We start from the raw sequence: 23402 nt of genomic DNA, 5'->3' as shown, positions 1-23402 counted from the left end.
AGCAGTTCTGGATAAAAATATGTTTAAGGTTTTTCCTTATATCCAAGATGGCCACCTTATCACGTGACTGATGATGTCATAGTTTACAAATATTAGTTCACACATCAGTAGTTGATCATATGTATGAATATTTTTTCCTTACATCCAAGATGGCCACCATACCACGGCACTGATGATGTCATAGTTCAGAAACGTTTTTCCTCATGGGGAGTTCATCATATATATGAAATTTCGTATTGATCAGTTAAGCAGTTCTGGATAAAAATATGTTTAAAGTTTTTCCTTATATCCAAGATGGCTGCCTTATCATGTGACTGATGATGTCATAGTTTACAAATATTATTTCGCACATCAGTAGTTGATCATACGTATGATTTTTGCATTGATCCGTTAAGAGGTACTCCGGAAAAATATTATTTAACTTTTTGCTTGACTTTTATCCCAATGGCTGGCAATCATATTTGCAAAATCTCTCATGAATCCACTCAGCGGTTCTGGAGAAGAAGATGTTTAAAGTTTATGACGTCATAAGGAATGGTGGCAGTCAATGTAAGTCAAAATTGCAAAAACAAAATTCATGATGCACTAACTTACATTGATATCTATAATGAGTTAAAGTTTCGTAGAGCTAGCTATAATGGTTTTCTCAGAATCTTCTCCACAAAATATGTGAGAATAATAATAATCCTTACAAGAACAATAGGCTTCCAGTGGGAACTTCACTGGAAGCCTAATAAACCAAAATTGCACTCGTTAGTTCAAGAACTCTACGATGAAGTCCAAGGAATTATCCATAGAACTCCGAGATAGAATTGTGAGGAGTCATAGATCTGGGGAAGGATATAAAACAATTTTCGAGTTGTGATATTTTCAAGTGATTCGGAAATGTTGTTGGAAAGTTGATTCGGAAATGGAAAGAAATGGAACTACCTAGACTCTTCCTAGAGCTTGCCGTCCAACGAAACTGAGCAATCAAGCAAGAAGGACCTTGGTCAGTGAGGTGACCAACAACCCTATGGCCACTTTGACAGAACTACAGAATTTCTTGGCTGATTGATATGGAAGAACCTGCCGGAAGGACAACAATCTCTGCAGCACTTCACAAATCTAGGCTTTATGGGAGAGTGGCCAGACAAGCCACTCCAGATAAAAAGGCTCCAAAAGAAAAAGGCAGCATGCCTGGAGTTTGCAAAAAGGCACAAGAAAGACTTTGAGAGCATGAGGCAAAATATTATGTGGTCTGATGAGACAATAATTGAACTCTTTGGCCTGAATGCAAAGCGCTACATCTGGCAGAAATCGAGCACAGCTCATCATCCATCTAACACCATCACTACCGTGAGACATGGTAGTGGTAGCATCATGCTATGGGGTTGCTTTTCAGCGGTAGAGACTGTGAGACTTGTAACAATAGAGGGAGCCATGAATAGAGCCAAATAAAGGCAAATCCTTGACGAGAACCTGAATCAGAGTGCAAATGATATTGGACTGCAGCAAAGATTTACATTCTAATCGGACAATGACCCAAAAGCTACAGCCAAAGCAACAATGGAATGGCTTCCGAACAAGAACATGAAAGTCCGTGAGTGGCCCAGCCAAAGCCCAGACTTGAATCACCTTGAGAATCTGTGGAAAGACTTGAAGATTTATGTTCACCGACACTCCCCATCCAACTTGACAGAGCTTGAGAAAATGTGCAAGGAAGAATGGGAGAAAGTCTCCAAATCCAGATGTGCAAAGCTGATACAGACATACCCAAGAAGACCCAAAGCTGTAATCTCTGCCAAAGGCACTTATATGAGGTATTGACCCAGGGGATTGAACACGAATGCAAATTACATATTTCTCTACTTCATTTTTAATTATTTTGTAAAAAATTCAAAAAAATCCCACTTTGACATTCCTTTTTTAATTTTGCCTCCCTCATGCCTCCACATAGTCCCACAACGGGTAGATGCCATCGATCATTGTCCTAAAAATAAACAAGTTTGATTTAAATCCCTTCAGCTGTTCTCAAGTATCATATTTTTACCAAACATGACAGGTTTCACATCGATCGGTGAAGCAGTTACAGAGAAGGGATTATTTTTAAATATTGGCTTTCAAGCTAATACGGATGCCATACCACATGACATATGACCTTTAAAAATGTACACTCTGCATATGTATGGGTAGGAGATCACGTTTGTGAAGTTTCGTGTTGTTCGGATAAGGCTCATTTTTCTCTCCAAGATGGCTGCCAAACCACGTGACCTATGACATCATCATTTTCAAACTATATGCATCAGTGCTGTTAGATGATATTTGTAAAATTTCGCATTGATAGGGAGAGCCGTTTCATATATATAATTGTTTAATATTTACCTTCAATCCAATAAGGCTGCCAAATCCTGTGACCGATGATGTCATAAATTTTATATTTCAATACAAATGGGTCATAGATCATGTGCATGCAATTTCAGATTTTTAGGATAAGGAATTAGATTAAAACATTTTTGGCTGGTATAGCACTTCACCTATGATGTCATCATTATTATGCTTTTGTTCCCCATTGGGAGTACTTGACAATGTGTCAAGTTTCAAATTTTTCCATTCAGCGGTTTCCGAGAAATATATTTTCGTTTTTTCCCTTTAATCCAAGATGGCTGTCATACCACGTCACCTATGACATCACAATTATCATAAAAACATTCTGCATGGGTGTCACTCCCACCCTAAACGTTTCGTCTCAATCGGACATATGGTTGCTGAGAAAAACCAAAGTTTAGCTCGTGCGGACGTACGGACGGAATGACGGAGAGACGACCCGAAAACATAAAAATTCCACTGACATTATGAAGTATTATGTACCAGTGACAAAACATCACAGTTTAATCCATTTTAAATTCAGGCTGTAACACAACAAAACGTGAAAAAGGTCAAGGGGTGTGAATACTTTCTGAAGGCACTGAACATTTTGCTGTCTATCTGTGAGTCTCAATGAGGACGTAACATAAAGTTAAACATGCGAAAAAAGGATACTTTATAACTGGTAATAGTTCATCGTGGCTATGATTGTTGTTGTTTGTGTACCTCTTCCGTGTACTATTGTATATTTTTCTATTGAAGTATTACCCTATAAAATTTTGTGGGCTTCTTTTTTGTCCTTCACAATTTATTCTAAAGGGTTCCTGCTATGTAGAATAATAAGAATGCTATTTTTGGAACCACCACAATAGACTCCATATCCAGCTTTTTCTTCTTCCATTCCAGAAAGACGGGCTTTTAAAACAGGAATCCTTATATGTTTAAATGGACATTTTTTTCCAAGTTCATCGATCATTATCTTTCCAAATAAACTAAATTCATGATTTGCTTTCCAACGACCATTTTCATTATTTTACGACCCTTTAGAATAACGTGTGTTAGACGGACACACACACACACGGATGGACGCCTCTCCTTTTGGTAATAGATATTCTTTGGTAAATTTCATCCTTTTGGTAATAGATATTCCATATGTGATGTTATCTAATAACTTTTTTTACTTGTCTAAGGTAAAGTTGGTGTTTTTGTAGGATGGAAGTGGGTATGGGCCGGTCAGTGTTGGAGACTTACATTCAGAGAGAGCCTCAGCTTCCAGAGTTTGTTCGAGTTCACCTGGGGAGCAATGGGGATGGCCGTGTACACGTGTTTCCACCACAGGAAGCACTCAACGAAGCCACCACCAGACTATGGCTCAGACAAATAAAGGATGGACTGCTTTTGCCAACCAGTAAGTTATATTGGCAAAGATCGCACGTTTTACGGGCTCAAGGATGTAACGATATTGGAATGTGTCAATGTGGGACAGAAACCTTTTGATTTTATTATTATTATTACCGATTTGTTTAAGCAGACATCTGCTTATAATTCAGTCGACGATTAATGCTGAAAGTTTTATGCAGGGTAATAATTTTGCTGAATGTTCTGTTTACCGCCCCTATTTTAGAATTATGACGAGCCTTAAGGAATTGCATTTTTGCTCATCCTTTCATCATCGAAGATTACAAAATTCCCAAAGGGCTTGTTACTCCTAAAATATGTCAAACAATGAAAAATCTTGGAGATTGGTTGTTTTGGCTAGTACAATGACATCAACAGAATATTGGTTGAGGTATGCTAACCTCCGTGGAAAGCAAATGGAAGTTGTGGGCGTTACCACTTCATCGGAGCAAAAGAGGCTGCATGAGACAACCTTCTGTTTTGGCTAGTCTTTTATTTAATTTTGATTTCTAAAATCACATGAATACATACATAAATTGGGATGCTTCTGCTATGCCACATTGTAACACCTGCATCCTACATACCCGTTGATACAGCACAGCATGTTTATTTTGGGTTACAAACTGAAATGGCAAAATCTCAGTTTGGAATCTTTGAAACCTTAAGTCATGATGTGAGGAAGCCAGATTTAAACTGCAGACTCCGAAGCTGTAGCAAATGTCATCTTTGATGTTAATCCATTTTGAAATATTGTAGAGCAGAGTTGGCGACTGGAGTCAGCGACTCAGAATCGAGTCGCCAAATTTTGCGACTTTCGTCTTGACTTGGACTTGACGGAATTGACTTGAGAACTGGACTTGGGTTTTATTGTCTGGGGACTTTCTTGTATGCATAGTCGAGGCTCGTGGAAGAGCTGGTAAGTACACTGATCAGATCATGATGTAGCAGACAAAAACAGGAATGCATGTGGTGACAAGATGGGCAGATAGGGAAACGCTGTAAGTAAAAGGGAAAACAAGTACAGATACATTCAAAGTACACCGCCCCCATGCCAAATAAATAAATATCCTACAGCGCGGCATTGCCGGGGCGCTTCCGGCGCCCGGCAATACCGCAGTGCAGCTCATAGAGGCTGCATTGGGAGGGAGAGGTGTACACTAATTGATTGATTAATTGTATAATTAAAATCAATAAAAGATTATCACAAAATATTTTCTTAATCAATTGGCAAATAGCATAACTAAACCACTCGTGCTTCATACAAAGATATATCTTTTAGAAATTTAATTAAATAAGTCATTTATGAAAAATTCAATAATTAATCGATTAATCAATAAATAATTAATCGATTAAATGATTAATCAATAAATCAAAAATATCCTTGATAGCCACATCACTTGGTCACTGTCATGTCCAAATATTAGCTTCCCAGCTCAAAAGGTGCCTGAGATATTGGCCAAATGAGAAAGAAAATAAATAAATGATTAATAATGAAAATAAATAAATAATAATCATTTAAAAATTAATTTATTAATCAATTTGGTCAGAGAACACATAAACCACCACATGGACACATGGTACTGCAAGTTTGATCATACCGATTATGAGGCCTGCAGAAAAACATATCAATCACTGGAAAAACATTGATATTGTGAACAAATGTAAAGACGCAACACTTTGAATTAAAATAGCAACACAAGGTTTATGACGTGTTTGCCGACTGCAGCAGGAAACCCACCCACCCATGGAAAATGTGTGCCACTGGATGGAAACTGAGTATAAAAGTACAAAATAACTTTGAAGAGATTGTTTCGCACAAGGCCATCTCTTCATTGCTGGGAGAAATACTTTTGACTTCCCGTCATAACTATAGTATCAACTTATTTATAGCCCTTTCCTCCCACTTGTCGAATCACCTCGTCGGTGGATTAGTCCTTTTGTACTTTTCCCTCAATTTGTGCAACACAGAGGTACATCAACCCTCATTTTGTTCCACCATCTTCCTTCCACCACCAGTGATCCTTTCTTTCCTCATTATCCCTGTCCCTTTATCAACCTGAAACTTTGTAAGTGTACATGGAATTCTTCAATCAGACTTGTTTTCTGCTGGCTTTTTACCTCTGCCACCAAAGGGGGATGGAGGTTATGTTTTCACCTCTGTCTGTTTGTCTGTTTGTCTGTTTGTCTGTCTGTGTATTTGTTTGTGAACAAAATATCTCAAAAAGTTGTAGACGGATTCAAACGAAATTTGGCAGAGATGTAGCGTATGCCACAAGGACGAAATGATTAGATTTTAGTGAAGATCCGGATTCGGATCCGGAAACTAGAATTTTACAGTCATTCTTCACCATTGGGAGATGGGGTCAAAAACGATACATAGCAGGATATCTCAAAAAGTTTTGGATGGATTTGGACGAATCTTGATGGACCGGTTGCGTGTCTGACAAGGACAAAGTGATTCGATTTTGGTGAAGATCTGAATATGGATTCGGATATGAGAATTATTTAATTTTTTAAGTAATTCTTCACCATTGGGAGATTGGGCCAAAAACGATGCATAGCAGGATATCTCAAAAGGTTATTGATGGATTTGAACGAAACGTGTTGGACAGGTTTTGTATGTGACAACGAAGAATCGATTCAATTTTGGTGAAGATCTAAATATAGATTCGGATATGAGAATTATTTAATTTTTTAAGTGATTCTTCACCATTGGGAGATGGGGCCAAAAACGATGCATAGCAGGATATCTCAAAACGTTATGGACGGATTTGGACAAAACTTGGTGGACAGGTTGTGTGCGTGACAAGGAAGAATCTATTCGATTTTGTTGAAGATCTGAATATAGATTCGGATATGAGAATTATTTAAATGTTTAAGTGATTCTTCACTATTGAGTGATATGGCCAACCAGGCGGAGGTATGCTCTCTACTTGCTGCCGTTCTAGTTCTCCAATTTTTCCATTGCAGGCAAACTTGTGAAAATAAAAATATCCCGATGTCCCTACTCCCAAATGTTGTGTTTGTGTGCTTCCCATTCTCTCCCCCATCTTGTCTACCGCTCCCCTTATTGTATGTTTTATGTGTCTGTTTGATTTTTTGTGTGATAAATGTTAGCTCTTTCACGAGCCTCGATCCTGTATACAAAAAAAACAAACAAAGTTACCACCTTCAAATTATCTTCACAAGTAACTACACTAGTTACCTCCTTAAGTAGATCATTGTGAATTGTCATGTTGTGAAATGAAGAGGGGTAAAGCATACTGGAAGTGGGTTTTCTTAAGTTGATGGAAAATTACGATTGAGGGGCTGAGTTGGCCTTTTCTGGTGTTACCATTTCAGCGCATTGCCCATGAAGCTGGGATCAGATGGTTTAATCCAATTTACTCTGTTCATTTGTCCATAATCCATTGCTGTATTTATAAATGATGTAAAAATGCACCAATATCTCCCAATGCTTTTGCATGACATCTGCTGCATGTATGAAATATTTCCTGAATCTTATACATTGAGGAAGAACAAAAACAAAGCATTTCCTGGTGTGTATGAAGCAAACATGTGAAGTAAAGGTTCCTATGACCAAAAAATGTAGAATAAAGCATTTTTGGTCCATTTAATTCATTTTAATAGTAGTTGTGAAATTTTGAGAGCTGTCATAAATGACAGCAACTTTGATTTTGTAAAATTCCTGTGACTGAGCTCAGTTAGATTGACACAAAAATGCCCAGGAAATACAAAACTGGAGACAAAGACTTTCCAAGGCCATGATTCATTGCCAGAACTGACTACAAGTACAAACATTAATAATTATTCTATTCTCTGCTTTTCAAATCCATTCTCAGTGAATGCTTAGGGGGTAGCCATATTGTAATGATGACCTTGAAGATTGTGCAACATTTGTAATGCAAGTTCCTTCTACCCACTGTCATGGTGCATACTGGTGAAACAATAGTGTGTGTGCGTTCTTGGTTGTTACGTTCATATGCAGGATTCAGAAGGTGGAACAGAGCCATCTCAGGTCCAAAGTATCCACCTTCAAGGGTGTGTACGAGTATATATATATATCTATCTATCTATATATATATATATATATATATATATATATATATATATATATATATATATATATATATACTCTAGAAAAGTTCATATAAAGGGGTGCCTACATCTGGCAAATAAAATACATTTAATTCATGCAGCTGTATGAATCATATTGGCACCCCTTTATATGAACGTTTTTAGAGCGTTACTTGGTTCTTCCTAAGTACACAAGGGTAGTCCAGCATGCACACAATATTTTTTTGAATGTCCCTTTTTTCTATTGTTTGGCATTTTCTACAAGCTATGGAATGTCCCTTCTTTTCTATTGTTTGGCATTTTCTACAAGCTATGGAATGTCCCTTAGTTTCTATAATTTGCTACATGGCACATACCATATAAAGGGACCTTTTCTATGCCCCTGGCATTTCCCCCAAGAGATATATATATATATATATATATATATATATATATATATATATATATATATATATATATATATATATATATATATATATATATATACAGTCATGTGAAAAAGTAAGTACACCCCATATAAAGTTTTGACTTTTTCAACATATTTCAACATACAGCGATTTGATCTTCATTTCAACAATATTGAGAGATAAAGGTGATATAATAAAACAAATATCATGAAACATTTACATTTTGTAGTCCATTGTATAATTTAAATAAACATAAATGCAAATTTAGCACGTGGAAAAAGTAAGTACACCCCTACATTTATCACTACTTCAAATACCTAAAACTAGAATCATGTGCATCAGCTCAGGTGCAAATGATTAGAACATCGTTAGAGAGGATCTTGGAGGAACCTGTCTTATTTAAACCTCAGACATTTAGTTTGGTTTGCTCTTTGTTGTTGAAGTGTGCGGCGTCACCATGCCTAGATCAAAAGAGCTATCTGAGGCCTTCAGAAAGAAGGTTATAGATGCCTACGAGTCTGGGAAGGGATTTAAAAAGATCTCCAAACAATTTGAAATCAATCATTCGACTGTCCGGAAGATCATCTACAAGTGGAGAAGGTTCCAAACAACTGCCAACTTGTTCAGGCCAGGCCGCCCCAGCAAGTTCAGCCCGAGAGCAGACCGCAAGATGCTGAAAGAAGTCTCGAAGAACCCCAGAATGTCATCACGGGACCTACAGGTAGCTCTTGCCACTGTTTATGTCAAAGTGCACGAGTCTACCATTAGAAAGAGACTGCACAAATTTGATCTACATGGGAGGTGTGCCAGGAGGAAACCTTTGCTCTCCAGAAAGAACATCAGGGCAAGATTAAAGTTTGCCAATGAACACCGAGGCAAAGACCAGCACTTCTGGAACAATGTGCTCTGGACAGATGAGTCAAAGGTAGAGCTATTTGGCCACAGTACCAGAAGACATGTTTGGCGAAAACCAAAGACAGCATTTGACCACAAGAACCTGATACCAACTGTAAAGCATGGTGGTGGAAATATTATGGTTTGGGGCAGCTTTGCTGCATCAGGGCCTGGGCAGCTCACCATCATAGAATCCACTATGAATTCTTCATTGTACCACAGGGTGCTTGAGGATAATGTGAGGCCATCTGTCGGAAAGTTGAAGCTCAACCGAAGGTGGACCTTGCAACATGACAATGACCCTAAACATACCAGTAAATCCACCAAGGAATGGCTGAAAAGAAAGAAATGGAGCGTTCTGGAATGGCCAAGTCAAAACGTGGATCTAAATCCCATCGAGATGTTGTGGTGGCATTTGAAACGAGCTGTGCATGCAAGAAACCCCTCAAACATCGCACAGCTGAAAGAACTCTGCATGGAGGAGAGGGCAAAAATTTCTCCCAGTCGATGACAGAGACTGGTAGACAGTTATAAGAAACGCCCACTTGAGGTTGTTTCTGCCAAAGGGGGCAATACCACCTATTAGAGCCAAGAGTGTACTTACTTTTTCCACATGCGAAATTTGCATTTATGTTTATTTAAATAATACAATGGACTACAAAATGTAAATGTTTCATGATATTTGTTATATTATATCACCTTTATCTATCAATATTGTTGAAATGAAGATCAAATAGCTGTATGTTGAAATATGTTGAAAATGTCAAAACTTTACATGGGGTGTACTTACTTTTTCACGTGACTGTACATATACAATATACAATATACAATATACATATACATTTACATATACATATACATATACATATACATGTACATGTACATCGATGGAGATCAGGCCCTATTTCTATGGTGGGTACCAGGAAGTTCCAGACCAGCTATTGTTGCATGCATACTGAACAACAGGAAATTCTGCCACACATTAACCTGTCTGTGGTACACAAAAACAGTTCTGGGGGGCAGGCAGGAACTATTTAAGTTTTAAAAAGGCTCTTCTGGCTAAACAGTTGCAAAGGTTCTATTTCTCCCTTTGTTCTAATAATCTAATTGATATAAAAGATGAAAAAACAGTGCGATCAGAGAAGAATGCTCTTGTCGGCCCGGGGTCCTTGTGCTGAGTGAGTTGGTTACCATGTATTGCTGTTGTAACAGAATGAGTATTTTTCTCAGTTTTATTAAATTTTATAAGTATAAAATGAGTGCACTTTACTTGGTTTATGTACACCAAATTGTTCTTCAACACATCCATTCAGAATATGTTTAGCAGAGCAGAGCTGTAGTCCCATACTTCCTGGCAGGATTGTACTTTAGCCAATAATGGAAAGAGAATGCTGATCCCATAACTAATAGGCAGAGCCTATGCAACTGTTTAACCAGAAGAGCCTTTTTAAAATATAGATGCCTTGTGGTTTATAAGCTGCTCTTTCCTGAGCCTCGATACCTGTATATCACCAAACCACTTGAACTGCACCCCTTGAATAAGCAAATAAACAACTTTGTATCAATTATTTCCATGAAACACAGCAATAAATGAACAGCAATTACATAAAAATCTAACTTTCATAGCATTCGTTTTGCTTAATGGAAAGATCTTGAAAATTTTACTGAAATCTATTTATTGTGAGATAAAACAACTTAATGGAGGACACAAGCACAGCCATTTTGTGCTATCAGGTAATCTTTCATCATCGAGACTTTATCATTATTTTTGTCGCACATGGTTGTTTTTAACATGAGTGGAAGCTCAGCAATCTTATACATCATCAAATCCTCATTTATAGATTAAATGTGTGTTCAATAGGTTTTCATTTTGCATAATTCAGCTGGGCCTTTGAGTCACATATCCTGTTTTTGAAAGAATAGAAAAACCTTCTTGTGAGACTATCTTACTATAATTCACCAAATGTCTGTCCGTCTGTCTGTCTGTCCGTCCGTCTGTCCGTCCGTTTGAAGGTACCGCAAAAACAGCTGAACCGATCGCAATGATATTTTGGGTGGGAAATCCTGGGATCCCCTAGAGTAAAATAGGCTATATTGTTTTTCCAATTTCAGCTTTGGCCTCCAGCGTTTTCAGGTTTGGACTCCCGCATAACGTTATTTTCCCGGGTGCCGCACAAACGGCTGCACCGATTGCTGCACGGCTTCACCGATCGGCTGCACCGATCGGACTCGGTGACCTCAGGCAAAGACCTCTTATAAGGACATGGGTTGAATCGCTACTTGAGAGAATGCCAACCCCCTCCCCGCCATCATGGTCGTCTCTCCAACTCACAATCCCACGAGATATGCGGAAAGGACGACCCAAAACCAATTATCTTGTTTTTGATTCGTATATAAACATCATTAAAAGTAAATAATGACCTCGGCCAAAGTTCAAATGACGTGGGTTTAATCTCTACATGAGAGAATTCCACATAGCTATTTGGGTGGTGTATACGCTAACAGATCGCTGTCTCCATCGATCTTGCCAAGGCCGTAACACCTATCGGCTCAAAATCCTTTTAACTGTTGACTTGGTAGTTTTTACAATGAAGGAAACACCAACAATGTTGTTAAAAGTTTATTTTGTGATTAATTTGTGATTGGAGTTATGTTGTTTGGAATGAAAAAAGAGGTATTGAGTTCAAGTGAATGACGACATGCCGTGATGGTTTCTACTTGCTGAACGTGAATTTCACGGATCGCCATATGCAGATTCACCACGGTCCCATGATCGATGTTTCTATACGTGAACGTACCCGTTTGTTTGCGAACGGGTACGTTTTCATGGAAGTCCTTCACGAACTTGCTGTCCATGTGTTGACGTGCGACTGAAGGTGTACAGGAATGTGGAATTTATTTGTTTCATGCTTTCGCATCGCTGTATCTGCATTGCCTGTTTTCTTCTCGCCTCCCGTATCCTTCTCGCCTCGTGCATGGCATGGGTATCTCACTAGTTTTAATAATTTTCAGTTTGTTGAGACATGGCCTTTTTTTTTTTACTAAAATGGATTACTCTGTTTCCATGTTCCCCTGTGCAGCCATATTGGACAGTGAACCCTGGGACCCACCTCATCCTGGAATTGACTTCCTTGCCATCATGGACTCCAAGCTTCCTGGCTTTGCCCATAACAAATGGTCTGGGAAATACAGACCACCCACAATGCGCAACGGAGATAGAATTACAGTCGGTAGTCGCAAAGGCAAGCATGACAGCCATCCATCCATGACTTCACCTATCTCTCCTGCCCATATTGCTGGACAGAATGATGCTAACCAGCAGGAACCCAACTATTTGGACCAACACATGAAGCATACTGAACTCTGAGCATTTCAGATATGGGTCACAGCCGGCTAGGTTATGTTGTTATTTTTTAAATGCTGTATTGCTGCTAAGTCTGTTTGATTTGCTCCACTTGGTTCTGTTGCATATGATGATTAATTCATGCTTATTTCTTGGAGTGGGTGTGCATGATTGGTGTTGATGTGTATGATTGTTGCTGATATACAAAAGTGATGCTTACCAGATGTTGCAAGCAGTTCCTGAATCAGTCTTTGAAGATTGGGCCCAGACATTGGTTAATCTGTTTAATTTTGATCCCATCTGAGCACACAATCAATGTTGGAGTCGCAGGTTATAATCCCTTGTACGATGTTACTTCATTCGACCCACCTGACGTGTATGTAACAAGCTTATTATCCTCTTTCTGGAACTGAGTATTACAAATCAACAAATCAGCTCCATCAGCAAAAAGGATTTTGGAGTTTGCTGATGGAGCTGATTTGTTGATTTGTAATACTCAGTTCCAGAAAGAGGATAATAAGCTTGTTACATACACGTCAGGTGGGTCGACGACAACCGTTGACTACCTGATGGTGCGTAGGCGAGATAGGGGGCACCTCCGGGACACAAAGGTGATCCCGGGGGAGGAGGCTGTTTCACAGCACCACTTGGTTGTCTGCGACATAAAAATGAAAGGTGCGAGGAGAGCTCGGCGGGTGAAGTACCAACCAAGAATGAAGGTGTGGAGGTTGAAAGAGGAGACAGTAAGGGAGGCATTAAAAGAGAGGCTGAGTAGGGTAGAGGATGATGTGGTTGAGCTTGAAAGTGGTTGGATGTCAATGAAAGCTAGTCTGTTGGGAGCCGTTGGTGAGGTATGTGGATGGACAAAAGGACCACCGAGGCACTCGGAAACATGGTGGTGGGATGATGAAGTTGGAAAGAGGATTGACGAGAAGAGGAAGAAGTTCAAGGAGTGGCAGAAGGCGAAGGGTACGGGAGCAGAAACAGCAGAGCATGAAAGTTATAAGGCAGCCAGGAAGGCTGCAAAGAAAGAGGTAGCAAAGGCGCAGGAGGCATGTAGGAAAATGTTCGGAGAACGCTTGGATTCAGAAGAGGGTGAGAAAGCAGTATTCAGGATTGCAAAGCACATAGCGAAAGAGAGGTGTGACGTGATGGGGGTGAGTTGCTTGAAGGATGAAGTGGGACAAATCGTTGTCGACCCAGATGGAATTAAAGGAACATGGAAAAGATAAATGGAAATGCTGTTGAATACAGAGAATGAATGGGATGGCAACATAGAGAGTAACCCACTTTTAGGACCGGCAGAGAAGATAACTGAGAAGGACGTTGAGGAAGCGATAACAGCAATGAAGAGTGGAAAAGCGGGAGGGCCGATGGGAGTTGTGGGAGATATGTTGAAGGCAGCAGGAAGTTGGGGTGTGAAGAGAATGACAGAGATCTGTAATCTGGTGGTGAAAGAAGGCCGCATTCCAGTGATTGGGAACTGAGTACCCTCGTCCCTCTATACAAGGGGAAAGGTGACCCTCTGGAGTGTGGCTCGTACCGAGCGATAAAGTTATTGGAGCATGGAATGAAGGTATTGGAAAGGGTGTTGGAGAGGAGGATAAGGAAGAAAGTGAAGATCGACGAAATGCAGTTTGGATTTATGCCAGGAAGAGGAACGACAGATGCGCTTTTCATTGTGAGGCAGTTGCAGGAGAAGTACATGGAGAAGAGGAAGAAGTTGTTTTTTGGGTTTGTTGATCTGGAGAAAGCATTCGATAGGGTTCCACGCAAAGTATTGACATGGGCATTGAGGAAGTTAGGAGTGGAGGAATGGTTGATCAGAGTAGTGATGGCAATGTACAAAAGAGCGCGCACAGCTGTAAGGACGAAGGACGGGAACAGTGGTGAGTTTGAGGTGAAGGTGGGAGTGCATCAGGGGTCGGTACTAAGTCCACTACTATTTGTAGCTGTGATGGAGGTGCTGGCTCAGAACGTAAAGGAGGGTTTACCGTGGGAGTTGTTGTATGCAGATGATCTGGTGTTGATTGCGGAAAGTATGGATGGACTGAAGGAAAAGATGAACAAGTGGAAGGAATGTATGGAGACAAAAGGTCTGAAGGTGAATATCGGAAAGACGAAGGTGATGGCAAGTGGTAAAGCATGTGGTGAGGTGGAAAGAACTGGGAAGTGGCCGTGTGCTGTGTGCAGGAAGGGTGTCGGAGTGAACTCCATTCAATGTACAATGTGCGCTGAGTGGGTTCATCAAAAATGTAGTGGTCTGAGAGGGTCATTTACCAGTGTGGCAGCTACATTCAAATGTAAGGTGTGCACAGAGGGAGCTGCAGATGGAGGAAATGTTGAGTTGGATCTTGGAGACGGCGTGAAGCTGGAAGGTGTGAAAACATTTTGCTACCTCGGAGACATGCTGAATGGAGAAGGTGGATCAGACTCGGCAATGGTTGCTCGAGTGAGGTGTGCATGGAAGAAGTTTCGGGAACTGAGTGGCGTGCTGATGAGGAGGAGAGTGTCGCTGAAGCTGAAGGGAAAGGTGTATGCTGCATGTGTGAGAAGTGTTATGATTTATGGGAGCGAGACATGGGTAATGAACGTAGAGCAGCAACGAAGGCTGGAAAGGGTGGAAATGCGAATGGTTCGATGGATGTGCGGAGTATCGTTGAGAGAGAGGAAGACAAATGATGAATTGCGAAAGATGATGGGAATATTGCCTGTGATTGATGCTGTGAAGAGGAACAGGCTGAGATGGTTTGGTCATGTGTTGAGGAAGGATGAAAGTGACTGGTTGAGAAGAGTGATGGAAATTGATGTAGAAGGAAGTAGAGGACGGGGAAGACCGAGAAAGACTTGGCTAAAGATGGTGGAAGAAGAAATGCGGGCAAGGGGGTTAACAAGGAGAGATGCAGAAAATAGGGCAAAATGGAGAAGATTGTCATGGGGACCGCAAGGCTAACCCCCGCTCTAGCAGGGAAAATGGCCTTAAAATGCATGTTGTTGTTGTTGTTGTACGATGTTACTTCATTGTTTACCAATGTTCTTGTAATCGACATCAAGGTGCATGGATGGGTCCAAGGGTGTTTCGAAGTTTTGGACGAACTCTCCCTCAATTCCACAACAATTATTTTTATTCAAAAGATACTTTAACCAGGCCTATTGTTTTTATTTCTGGTCTATAAATGACTTTGCATTTTGCAATGAAATTGATTTAAATGCAATGGAAGAGCAACATATTCTCATTTCGATTTTCTCACCTGTTTCAATACCCTATGACAAACAGAATTGCAATATGTGGGAAAGGCCATATTAATGTTTTCCTATTAATTAAACGTACCTATTAACGTACCATTAATTAAACGTAATTAAACGTTTTCCTATTAAACATATTAATAGAATGTGGGAAAGGCCATATTTTTAGCCGCGTCGCAAGACGCTGGTCATAGAGTCCCCTCTGCTGTTGTTGTTGTTGTTGTTGTTGTTCTTCTTGTTCTTCTTGTTCTTGCAGAGAAGACAAAACCTCAAAGCTCCACCCATTCTGGGAACCATAGCTCCACCCATTGTGGGAGAGGCTTCATATAAACAAATATCCACCATTTTATTAACTCGCATAGCTTTGAGGCCTGTTTTGTAGGCCCGTGGTGTCTTTCTCTCTCACAGTTTTATTTCAAATCAAATTCGATATATCATTTCATTTTTCACAGTCACTAACATAGTTTTAGACTCGGTCGAAAAAAAACGGGAAGAAAATCCGATGCAAGTTGCCCTTTATAGAACGAAATGAATTCTCAAAGGCCTGTAACTTCAAGTCCATTGAGATATATTTTTTTTAAATCGCGGCATGGTCAGTCATACACTGCCCGAAATAACAGACGGGAAAATGCCGAGATATATATATATTTTGTTTAAATCGCGGCATGGTCAGTCATACACCGCCCGAAATAACAGACGGGAAAATGCCGAGATATATTAAAAATTCGTCCATTTGATGACAATCGTCACGATGAAATATTTAATTTATACGTCGTCACAATAATGTGGAGAGAGGAGCATAGCTTCATTCACGTGTCGCCACATACGGGAAATTGCCGAGATATATATATTTAAAATCGCGGCATGGTCAGTCATACACCGCCTGAAATAACAGACGGGAAAATGCCGAGATATATTAAAAATTCGTCGCCACACACGGGAAATTGCCGAGATATATTTTCACTTTGCACAAAAATAACATCAAGTAATCGAATCAATAGGAATGTCCTGTGCCTATAACATCGACGTTATAGGCACAGCTGCATCTAGGCATTGTGTAACATCGACGCGGCTTTTGTTTTAATTAAAACTTTTTGTACTTGTTAATATGTTGAGGTTGAGCAAGCATGTGGGAAGCTGATACTATCCCACCCCCTTGTATCACATATACAAACAATCTTTACTCATTTTAAACAAGACCCCCTCCTATAATCTTGGATCCACCACAGTATACGCACAAGTATCTACCTCTTCGGCTATTCTCAGAGAGCTCAACGCCTACGAGTCCAGCAGTTCAATCAAAGAGATTGGCAGGACGGCATCAGTTCATGTATCAGCTCAGCTCACCTAATGGCAGCCCTCTCCTCCCTCCATTTAATTTCCTAACAATCCTCTTGAGGAAGTTCAGTCACTCAAACTCCTGGGTCTCACTGTCAGCCACGATCTTTCTTGGGCAAAACACATTTCAAAGTTGGCCTCCAAAGTCAGCCGCTGACTGGGCATCCTCTATCATACAAAGTCCTTCCTTGTCACACCTACCCTCCTATCAACCTACAATACCTTAATCCACAGCTTGATGGAGTACTCCTCTCCCCTCTTGGCTAGCTCCCCTGCCTCACATCTTGCTCAACATTACACCATGCAAACTAAGACCTTCAAGATCACTGGAATCTCCCACTGTGAAGCTGAGTCTATGGACCTTTCACTTTCTCATCACAGACAGGTCGGTGGTCTCTCTGTCTTCCACCGCCTCCTTTCTGGTTTACACCTTCTGCTCTTTCTGTGATTTGCCCCCGCCCCCTTCCTAAATCTCTGCATGACACACATGGTCCACCATCAACCCCCTTCTGATGAAACTACCCAAATCCAGGATCACTGCTCACCTCCACTCATTAGTTCCTCTTCTTTCCCACCTGTGGAACCAACTTCCCCACATTCTCTTAAATCTCATTCTCCCTGAGAGTTTCCTTCATTCTCCCTGAAAAACACAGGGATCTTTTTCATCCATGCGCCCTCTATCCCTCTCCCCATTCCTCCTCACACCCATTGTTTGTCCAAGTCTCCATCTATCTTGTCCTTCAACTCCACTGTAGATGCCCCCCCCCCCTCCCCCCTCTCTCTACTGGTCATTTTGCCATGTTACGTCCTGATCCATTCTGTGTATTAGCTCTTCCACGAGCATTGTCTCTGTATTGAACATTGTCATCAGAAAAAAAAGATTATCACCATGAGACTTTCGGTTGTTAAATATGAAACGTGTGCAATCAATCAATAGTAACCTTGTCTCCTGTTGAATGCTTACACATAATGAAAATCATAATATGATTATTGTCAGAATGTAACACATCCTTTGTAGAATTGTAGAAGTATTTTTTTTTTAAGTTTGAAATCTAAGACAAACAACTGAATTTTATTTTATTGAAGACTAGCCGAATGCACCCGGCGTTGCCCGGGTTCTTTTTGAATGAATTTACTACCATAATTCAGCTTTTACTCGCCGCCATAGGAGATTGACTACAATAATTCAGCTCAGCTTTTAATTGCGAAATGGGCCCAGCCCGGCCGAAGCGGCCTCGACCGGCCTCACCACCCAGCCTATAACCTTCCCGGCACCCGTCCCGACATTTATGGTTCTTTGTGAATGAATTTACTACTATAATTCAGCTTTTACTCGTGGCTGTAGAAGATTGACTGCTATAATTCAGCTCAGCTTTTAATTGCGAAATGGGCCCAGCCCGGCCGAGGTGGCCTCGACAGGCCTCGCCACCTAGCCTATAACCTTCCCGGGGCCCGTCCCGACATTTTTGGTTCGAGAGGTTTCCTCCTATCTTTCACCGTTCAGAAGATTAGCGCGTGCAGACAAACAAACAAACAAACAAACAAAAACTTTATTTTATATATATATATATGTAGATTGAAGCTCATGTGAAACCTATTCAACAGAAACCTATTCAACGTTGGCGCTCATGGAAGAGTATGGTGACAGAGGGTAAAAATGTAATGAACTGACCTTGATGGCAATGGGGTCAGAGTTGGACATAGGGCAGGGCATGAATGCACATGCAGACAATAAAGGAGGACATATAATAGAGAGGAGGGAAATAAACACAGTGACCTGTGAGGAAAAGCGTTAAGTTTGGGAGGCCGAAGGAAGGGAGAAAGAATTGCTGGTGAGGATGCAAGATGGCAGAGATGGTAGTGCATCACCCACTTGATGCCCAAGACTCCTAGAGAATAGCGTGCAAGGAATTACTTGGAATTGTCTGATGATGCCCAGTCTACATCTAACTTTGGAGACCAGTTCTGCGATGTAATCAGCCCAGAAGAGGTCATTGCTGGAGATGATAGAAGATGAAGAGACCTAATTCTCTTCTATTGTCTGCCATGGAAATTGATAGGTGGATAAGACCTTGATAATCTTTCCAGAGCAACAAGGTGAGATTGTGAGATTTTTTCCAGGATTGGAATGCATTTTACATTTCTCAGACCAGCATCAAATAAATTCGATCCAAATCAGCAGAAAGTGACCCACAGCTTATCTCTGTCTCTCGTTCAGTGGTCCACTGGTCCATGGTCATCTTCACATCTGACATAATAGTCAGGTTCACTATGTTTTTTCGTTCAAAATCATGGTAGATTAGCAAACCTATACATTTTTGGAAACGTTATTACATGGAAAATCTGAAAATCAATGTTTACATTTGCCAATTCCGACCAATTCGATTCGACCAATTCGACCAATCGCTTCGATCGACCATTCGACCAATTCGATCGATTCGATTCATCGAATTCGATTCGATCGACCATTCGACCAATTCGATTTGCCAATCAATTTGACCGACCTTTGCTTGTGTGGAACGGACTGTGAAAACGATGCGGACTATATTGTCGGATACGACACACAGGACAGTGATGACGAACTCTAAATGGCATATTCTGTAATCGTGTATGTTTGATGCCATTGACTGCCTGTGTATATTTTGTCATTGACTGCCTGTGTAGATGTGAAGTTATACTGACTGCATGTGTATATATGATTTTGCTGACTGCCTGTGTATGTTTGGTGATATGAATTATTGTGACACATTTTGATGTTATTAACTGCCTGTACAAAATGATAACATGTATTTGATTATGCAACTTATCGCGAATATAAAGACAGTATTTTGCAATTCAAAACCTTTGATTGGTGTCTTACCATTCCCCATAGCACTAATTTGATACTTTCATTGGATTCCTTGTCCCTGAAAATATAGGTTTAGTATATTTTAAAAAGTTCTTAGGGTAATTAGAGGCAGAAATAGAACAAAATATGTATTTTACAGTGGCCATTTTGAAAATCCAAAATGGCCGCCATACAGGTATCTCTCCAAATGTAAACATTGATTTTTAGTTTCCTTATGCTATAACCTTTCCAAAAATGTATAGGTTTGCTAATCTACCATGATTTTGAACGAAATATAATTTATTGACATAGTGAACCTGACTATAAACAGAGAGTGCGCTCGCAAGCGCTCTCTATGAAGGGACGGAGAAAAAATGTCGGCCTCACCCGCTATATGCAAAACCAAAGTTAGAGTATCTTCTCTAAAAATTCACTTAGGCTAAATATAAGAGCTGAGCTGGTCTGTTCAGCTGATTGTCTAGGCAGGGATCACTTTTCATATAAAGCCATCTGAAACAAAGGAAGAGACGTTTTTTCGAGAACATTCGAGACATCGTTTATGTACTCGTACATGAAGAATAAGACTATGCCAAAAAAATTGCTTCGAGTCCCTTAAGCTTCCACTGGGAGAGATGAGAGTTCCATTGATGGCAACCGTATTGTATTTCAAAACTCTTTGGCTTCAAAGAGTGTGGTTCAGTAACTACGTTGCTCCTGACTGCACAAAGTGCCACTGATGTTCCATTTTACAGATCTCATATAACTTACTTATGGCATTTCTTGCCTCCTTTCATGCAAATGGCTGCTCCTTTTTGAAGGCGTGAATGGGCCTGCCAGCATCTGACGTTTTTAACGAGCTTTTTATTCACTAAATGTGCTTTTAGATGCTTTAATGTGTAGCCATATATGTATAACCACGCTTTGTCTGCTTTTAGCCTTCAAAGGCAGCCTTGTCTTAAGGAAATGGCTTTTGGTTTACTTTACTCGGTACAACAACTTTGAAGGATTTTTGTTCTGAAGATTGATGGTAGAGATTTTGATTTGCTGTATGTGGTATTTTGATCACACCGCCAAGTTTCCTCTATTCTTAAGTCATCGTATGTACCGACAAATATTTTTTTAAGCATGCAGATCCCTGTGTTTATTTATTTTTTAATTATTTTATGCATCTCAAAGTCCTTCAGGTTCACACTTTTCTCAGCTGAAAAGTTCCAGAATATATAAAGCTGTCGTGCTTTGTGGTATCAGTTTAAACTTGAAGATTAAAATTATTCCAAAACCTAAGTTATTTTTTTAATATGTCATGCAATATACATATTATTTACCGGTGTTTTTAGTTGTTGAAATTATTTCGATTTTAAATTAATCCAATGTTGTACATTACACTTTTTAAGTCTCTTTCGTCCTACCTCCCTCTTTTGCTATGATTCATCGCTTTTGCTACCATTAAGAGGCTTATGGAATAAAACCCACATGGCTATTTCAAGATTCATGATTGGCTACTTGAAACCATCACTACTCTCCTATAATATTGTATTCAAGTATACAAACAATATCTTGTTGTTTATCCTCGAAGAAGTTCTGTCACTCAAGCTTTTGGGTCTCACTATCTGCCATGATCTTTCCTGGGAAAACCACATTTCCAAGCTGGCCTCCAAAACCAGGCGCCGACTGGGCATCCTCCGTCGTGCGAAGTCCTTACTGGGCACTCCTGAGCTCCTCGCCACATAAAAAGCTTTCATCCGGAGCTTGATGGAATACTGCTCTCCCCTGTGGGCTGGTGCTCCTGCATCACACCTAGCTCGGCTTCACGCTGTGGAAACCAAAGCTTTCATAATCATTGGTATCTCGCATGATGAAGCTGATTCTGAGGGCCTTTCTCTCTCTCACCACAGGCAAGTTGGTGGTCTTTCTGTCTTCTACCGACTCCTCTTCGGCCTTGCTCCCCCTGCTGTCTGTGCTCTGTACCCCAAATATTCCTCCAGGACAAACAAGTTCATTTCAGAAACCCTCTTCTGGTGAAACTGCCAAAATCAAGACTCTCTGCTCACCTTCACTCTTTCATTCCTATATTTTTCCCACCTGTGGAACAAACTCCCACACTCTCTTCAATCCCACTCCTACCTCCAGGTCTTCAAAACAGCTGTTCACCACCATCTCTTTTCTTCCCCCATCCAAAACCTTGAACTTTTCAATCCCTGTTAATCCATCCCAACCCACCTCCTTCAAATTCCCTGTTTTCATTCCTGAAAGTCCCTGTAGTGTCCATCCTGTTTATCCCATGTACCCCACGTGCCTCAACCCTCTCCCTTCCACAGATCTTCCGATGTCCCCATCCCCTACTGTTATTGTACTTCCCTCTCTCTCTCTCTCTCTCTCCCTCTTGTCTCCCATTCCCCTTATTATATGGTCTATGTCTTAGCTCTTAGACGGGCCTCGATTAATTATACCAAAAAAAAATCTCTTCCACCTCTTTACATTAAGAGAAATGAATTCTGCCAACTAGTGAGATACCCGTGCTACGCACGGGTGGGAGGCCTGAAGCAAACGGGCAATGCAGATACGGCGAATGCTAAAGCATGAAACCAATGATTTCCAAATTCCTGTAGCACCTTCAGTTGCACGTCAGACATGGACAGCAATTTCGTGAAGGACTTCCATGAAAAACGTACCCGTTCGCAAACAAACGGGTACGTTCACGTATAGAAACATCGATCGTGGGTCCATGGCGAATCTGCATATGGCGATCCGCGAAGTTCACGTTCAGAAAGTAGAAACCATCACGGCATGTCGTAATTCACTTGAACTCGATATCTCTTTTTTCATTCCAAACAACATAACTCCAACTACAAATTAATCGCAAATTAAACTTTTAGCAACATTGGTAATGTTTCCTTCATTGTAAAAACTACCAAGTCAACAGTTAAAAGGATTTTGGGCCGAAAGGTGTTACGGCCTTGGCAAGATCGATGGAGACAGCGATCTGTTAGCTTATACACCTCCCAAATAGCTATGTGGAATTCTCTCATGTAGATATTAAACTCACATCATTTGAACTTTGGCCGAGGTCATTATTTACTTTTAATGATGTTTATATACGAATCAAAAAGAAGATAATTGGTTTTGGGTCGTCCTTTCCGCATATCTCGTGGGATTGTGAGTTGGAGAGATGGCCGTGATTGCGGGGAGGGGGCTGGCATTCTCTCAAGCAGGGATTCAACCCATGTCCTTATAAAAGGTCTTTGTCCGAGGTCACCGAGTCCGATCGGTGCAGCCGATCGGTGCAGCTGTGCAGCGATCGGTGCAGCCGTTTGTGCGGCACCTGGGAAAATAACGTTATGCGGAAGTCCAAACCTGAAAATGCTGGAGGCCAAAGCTGAAATTGGAAAAACAATATAGACTATCTTACTCCAGGGGATCCCAGGATTACCCACAAAAAATATCGTTGCGATCGGTTCAGCCGTTTTTGCGGTACCTTCGAACGGATGAACAGACGGACGGACATTTGGTGAATTATAGTAAGACA

General features: G+C 40.5%; 2 protein-coding genes across 2 annotated transcripts in view; both read left to right on the top strand.

Moving 5' to 3' along the window:
• Positions 1-12684, top strand: part of TXNDC16 (thioredoxin domain containing 16) — a 169982-nt gene extending 157298 nt beyond the window's left edge. The window contains exons 22-23 of the mRNA XM_068129220.2: positions 3558-3754; positions 12203-12684. Of these exons, the coding sequence (XP_067985321.2) occupies positions 3558-3754; positions 12203-12489 (484 nt within the window). The 3' untranslated portion in view covers positions 12490-12684. The remainder of the gene's footprint in view (positions 1-3557; positions 3755-12202) is intronic.
• LOC144894004 (uncharacterized) lies at positions 12678-15691 on the top strand. The gene is made up of 2 exons (XM_078785451.1): positions 12678-12795; positions 13006-15691. The coding sequence occupies exons 1-2, from the start codon at positions 12678-12680 to the stop codon at positions 13695-13697; spliced, it is 810 nt and encodes a 269-aa protein (XP_078641577.1). The 3' UTR covers positions 13698-15691.
• Positions 15692-23402: the final 7711 nt, after the last annotated feature.

Source organism: Myxine glutinosa, chromosome 1 (genome assembly GCF_964187855.1).
Source record: "Myxine glutinosa chromosome 1, kmMyxGlut1.1, whole genome shotgun sequence".
Classification (NCBI taxonomy): Eukaryota; Metazoa; Chordata; class Myxini; order Myxiniformes; family Myxinidae; genus Myxine; species Myxine glutinosa.
The sequence above is the reverse complement of the archived record's forward strand: the minus strand, read 5'-3'. Positions and strand labels throughout refer to the sequence as shown.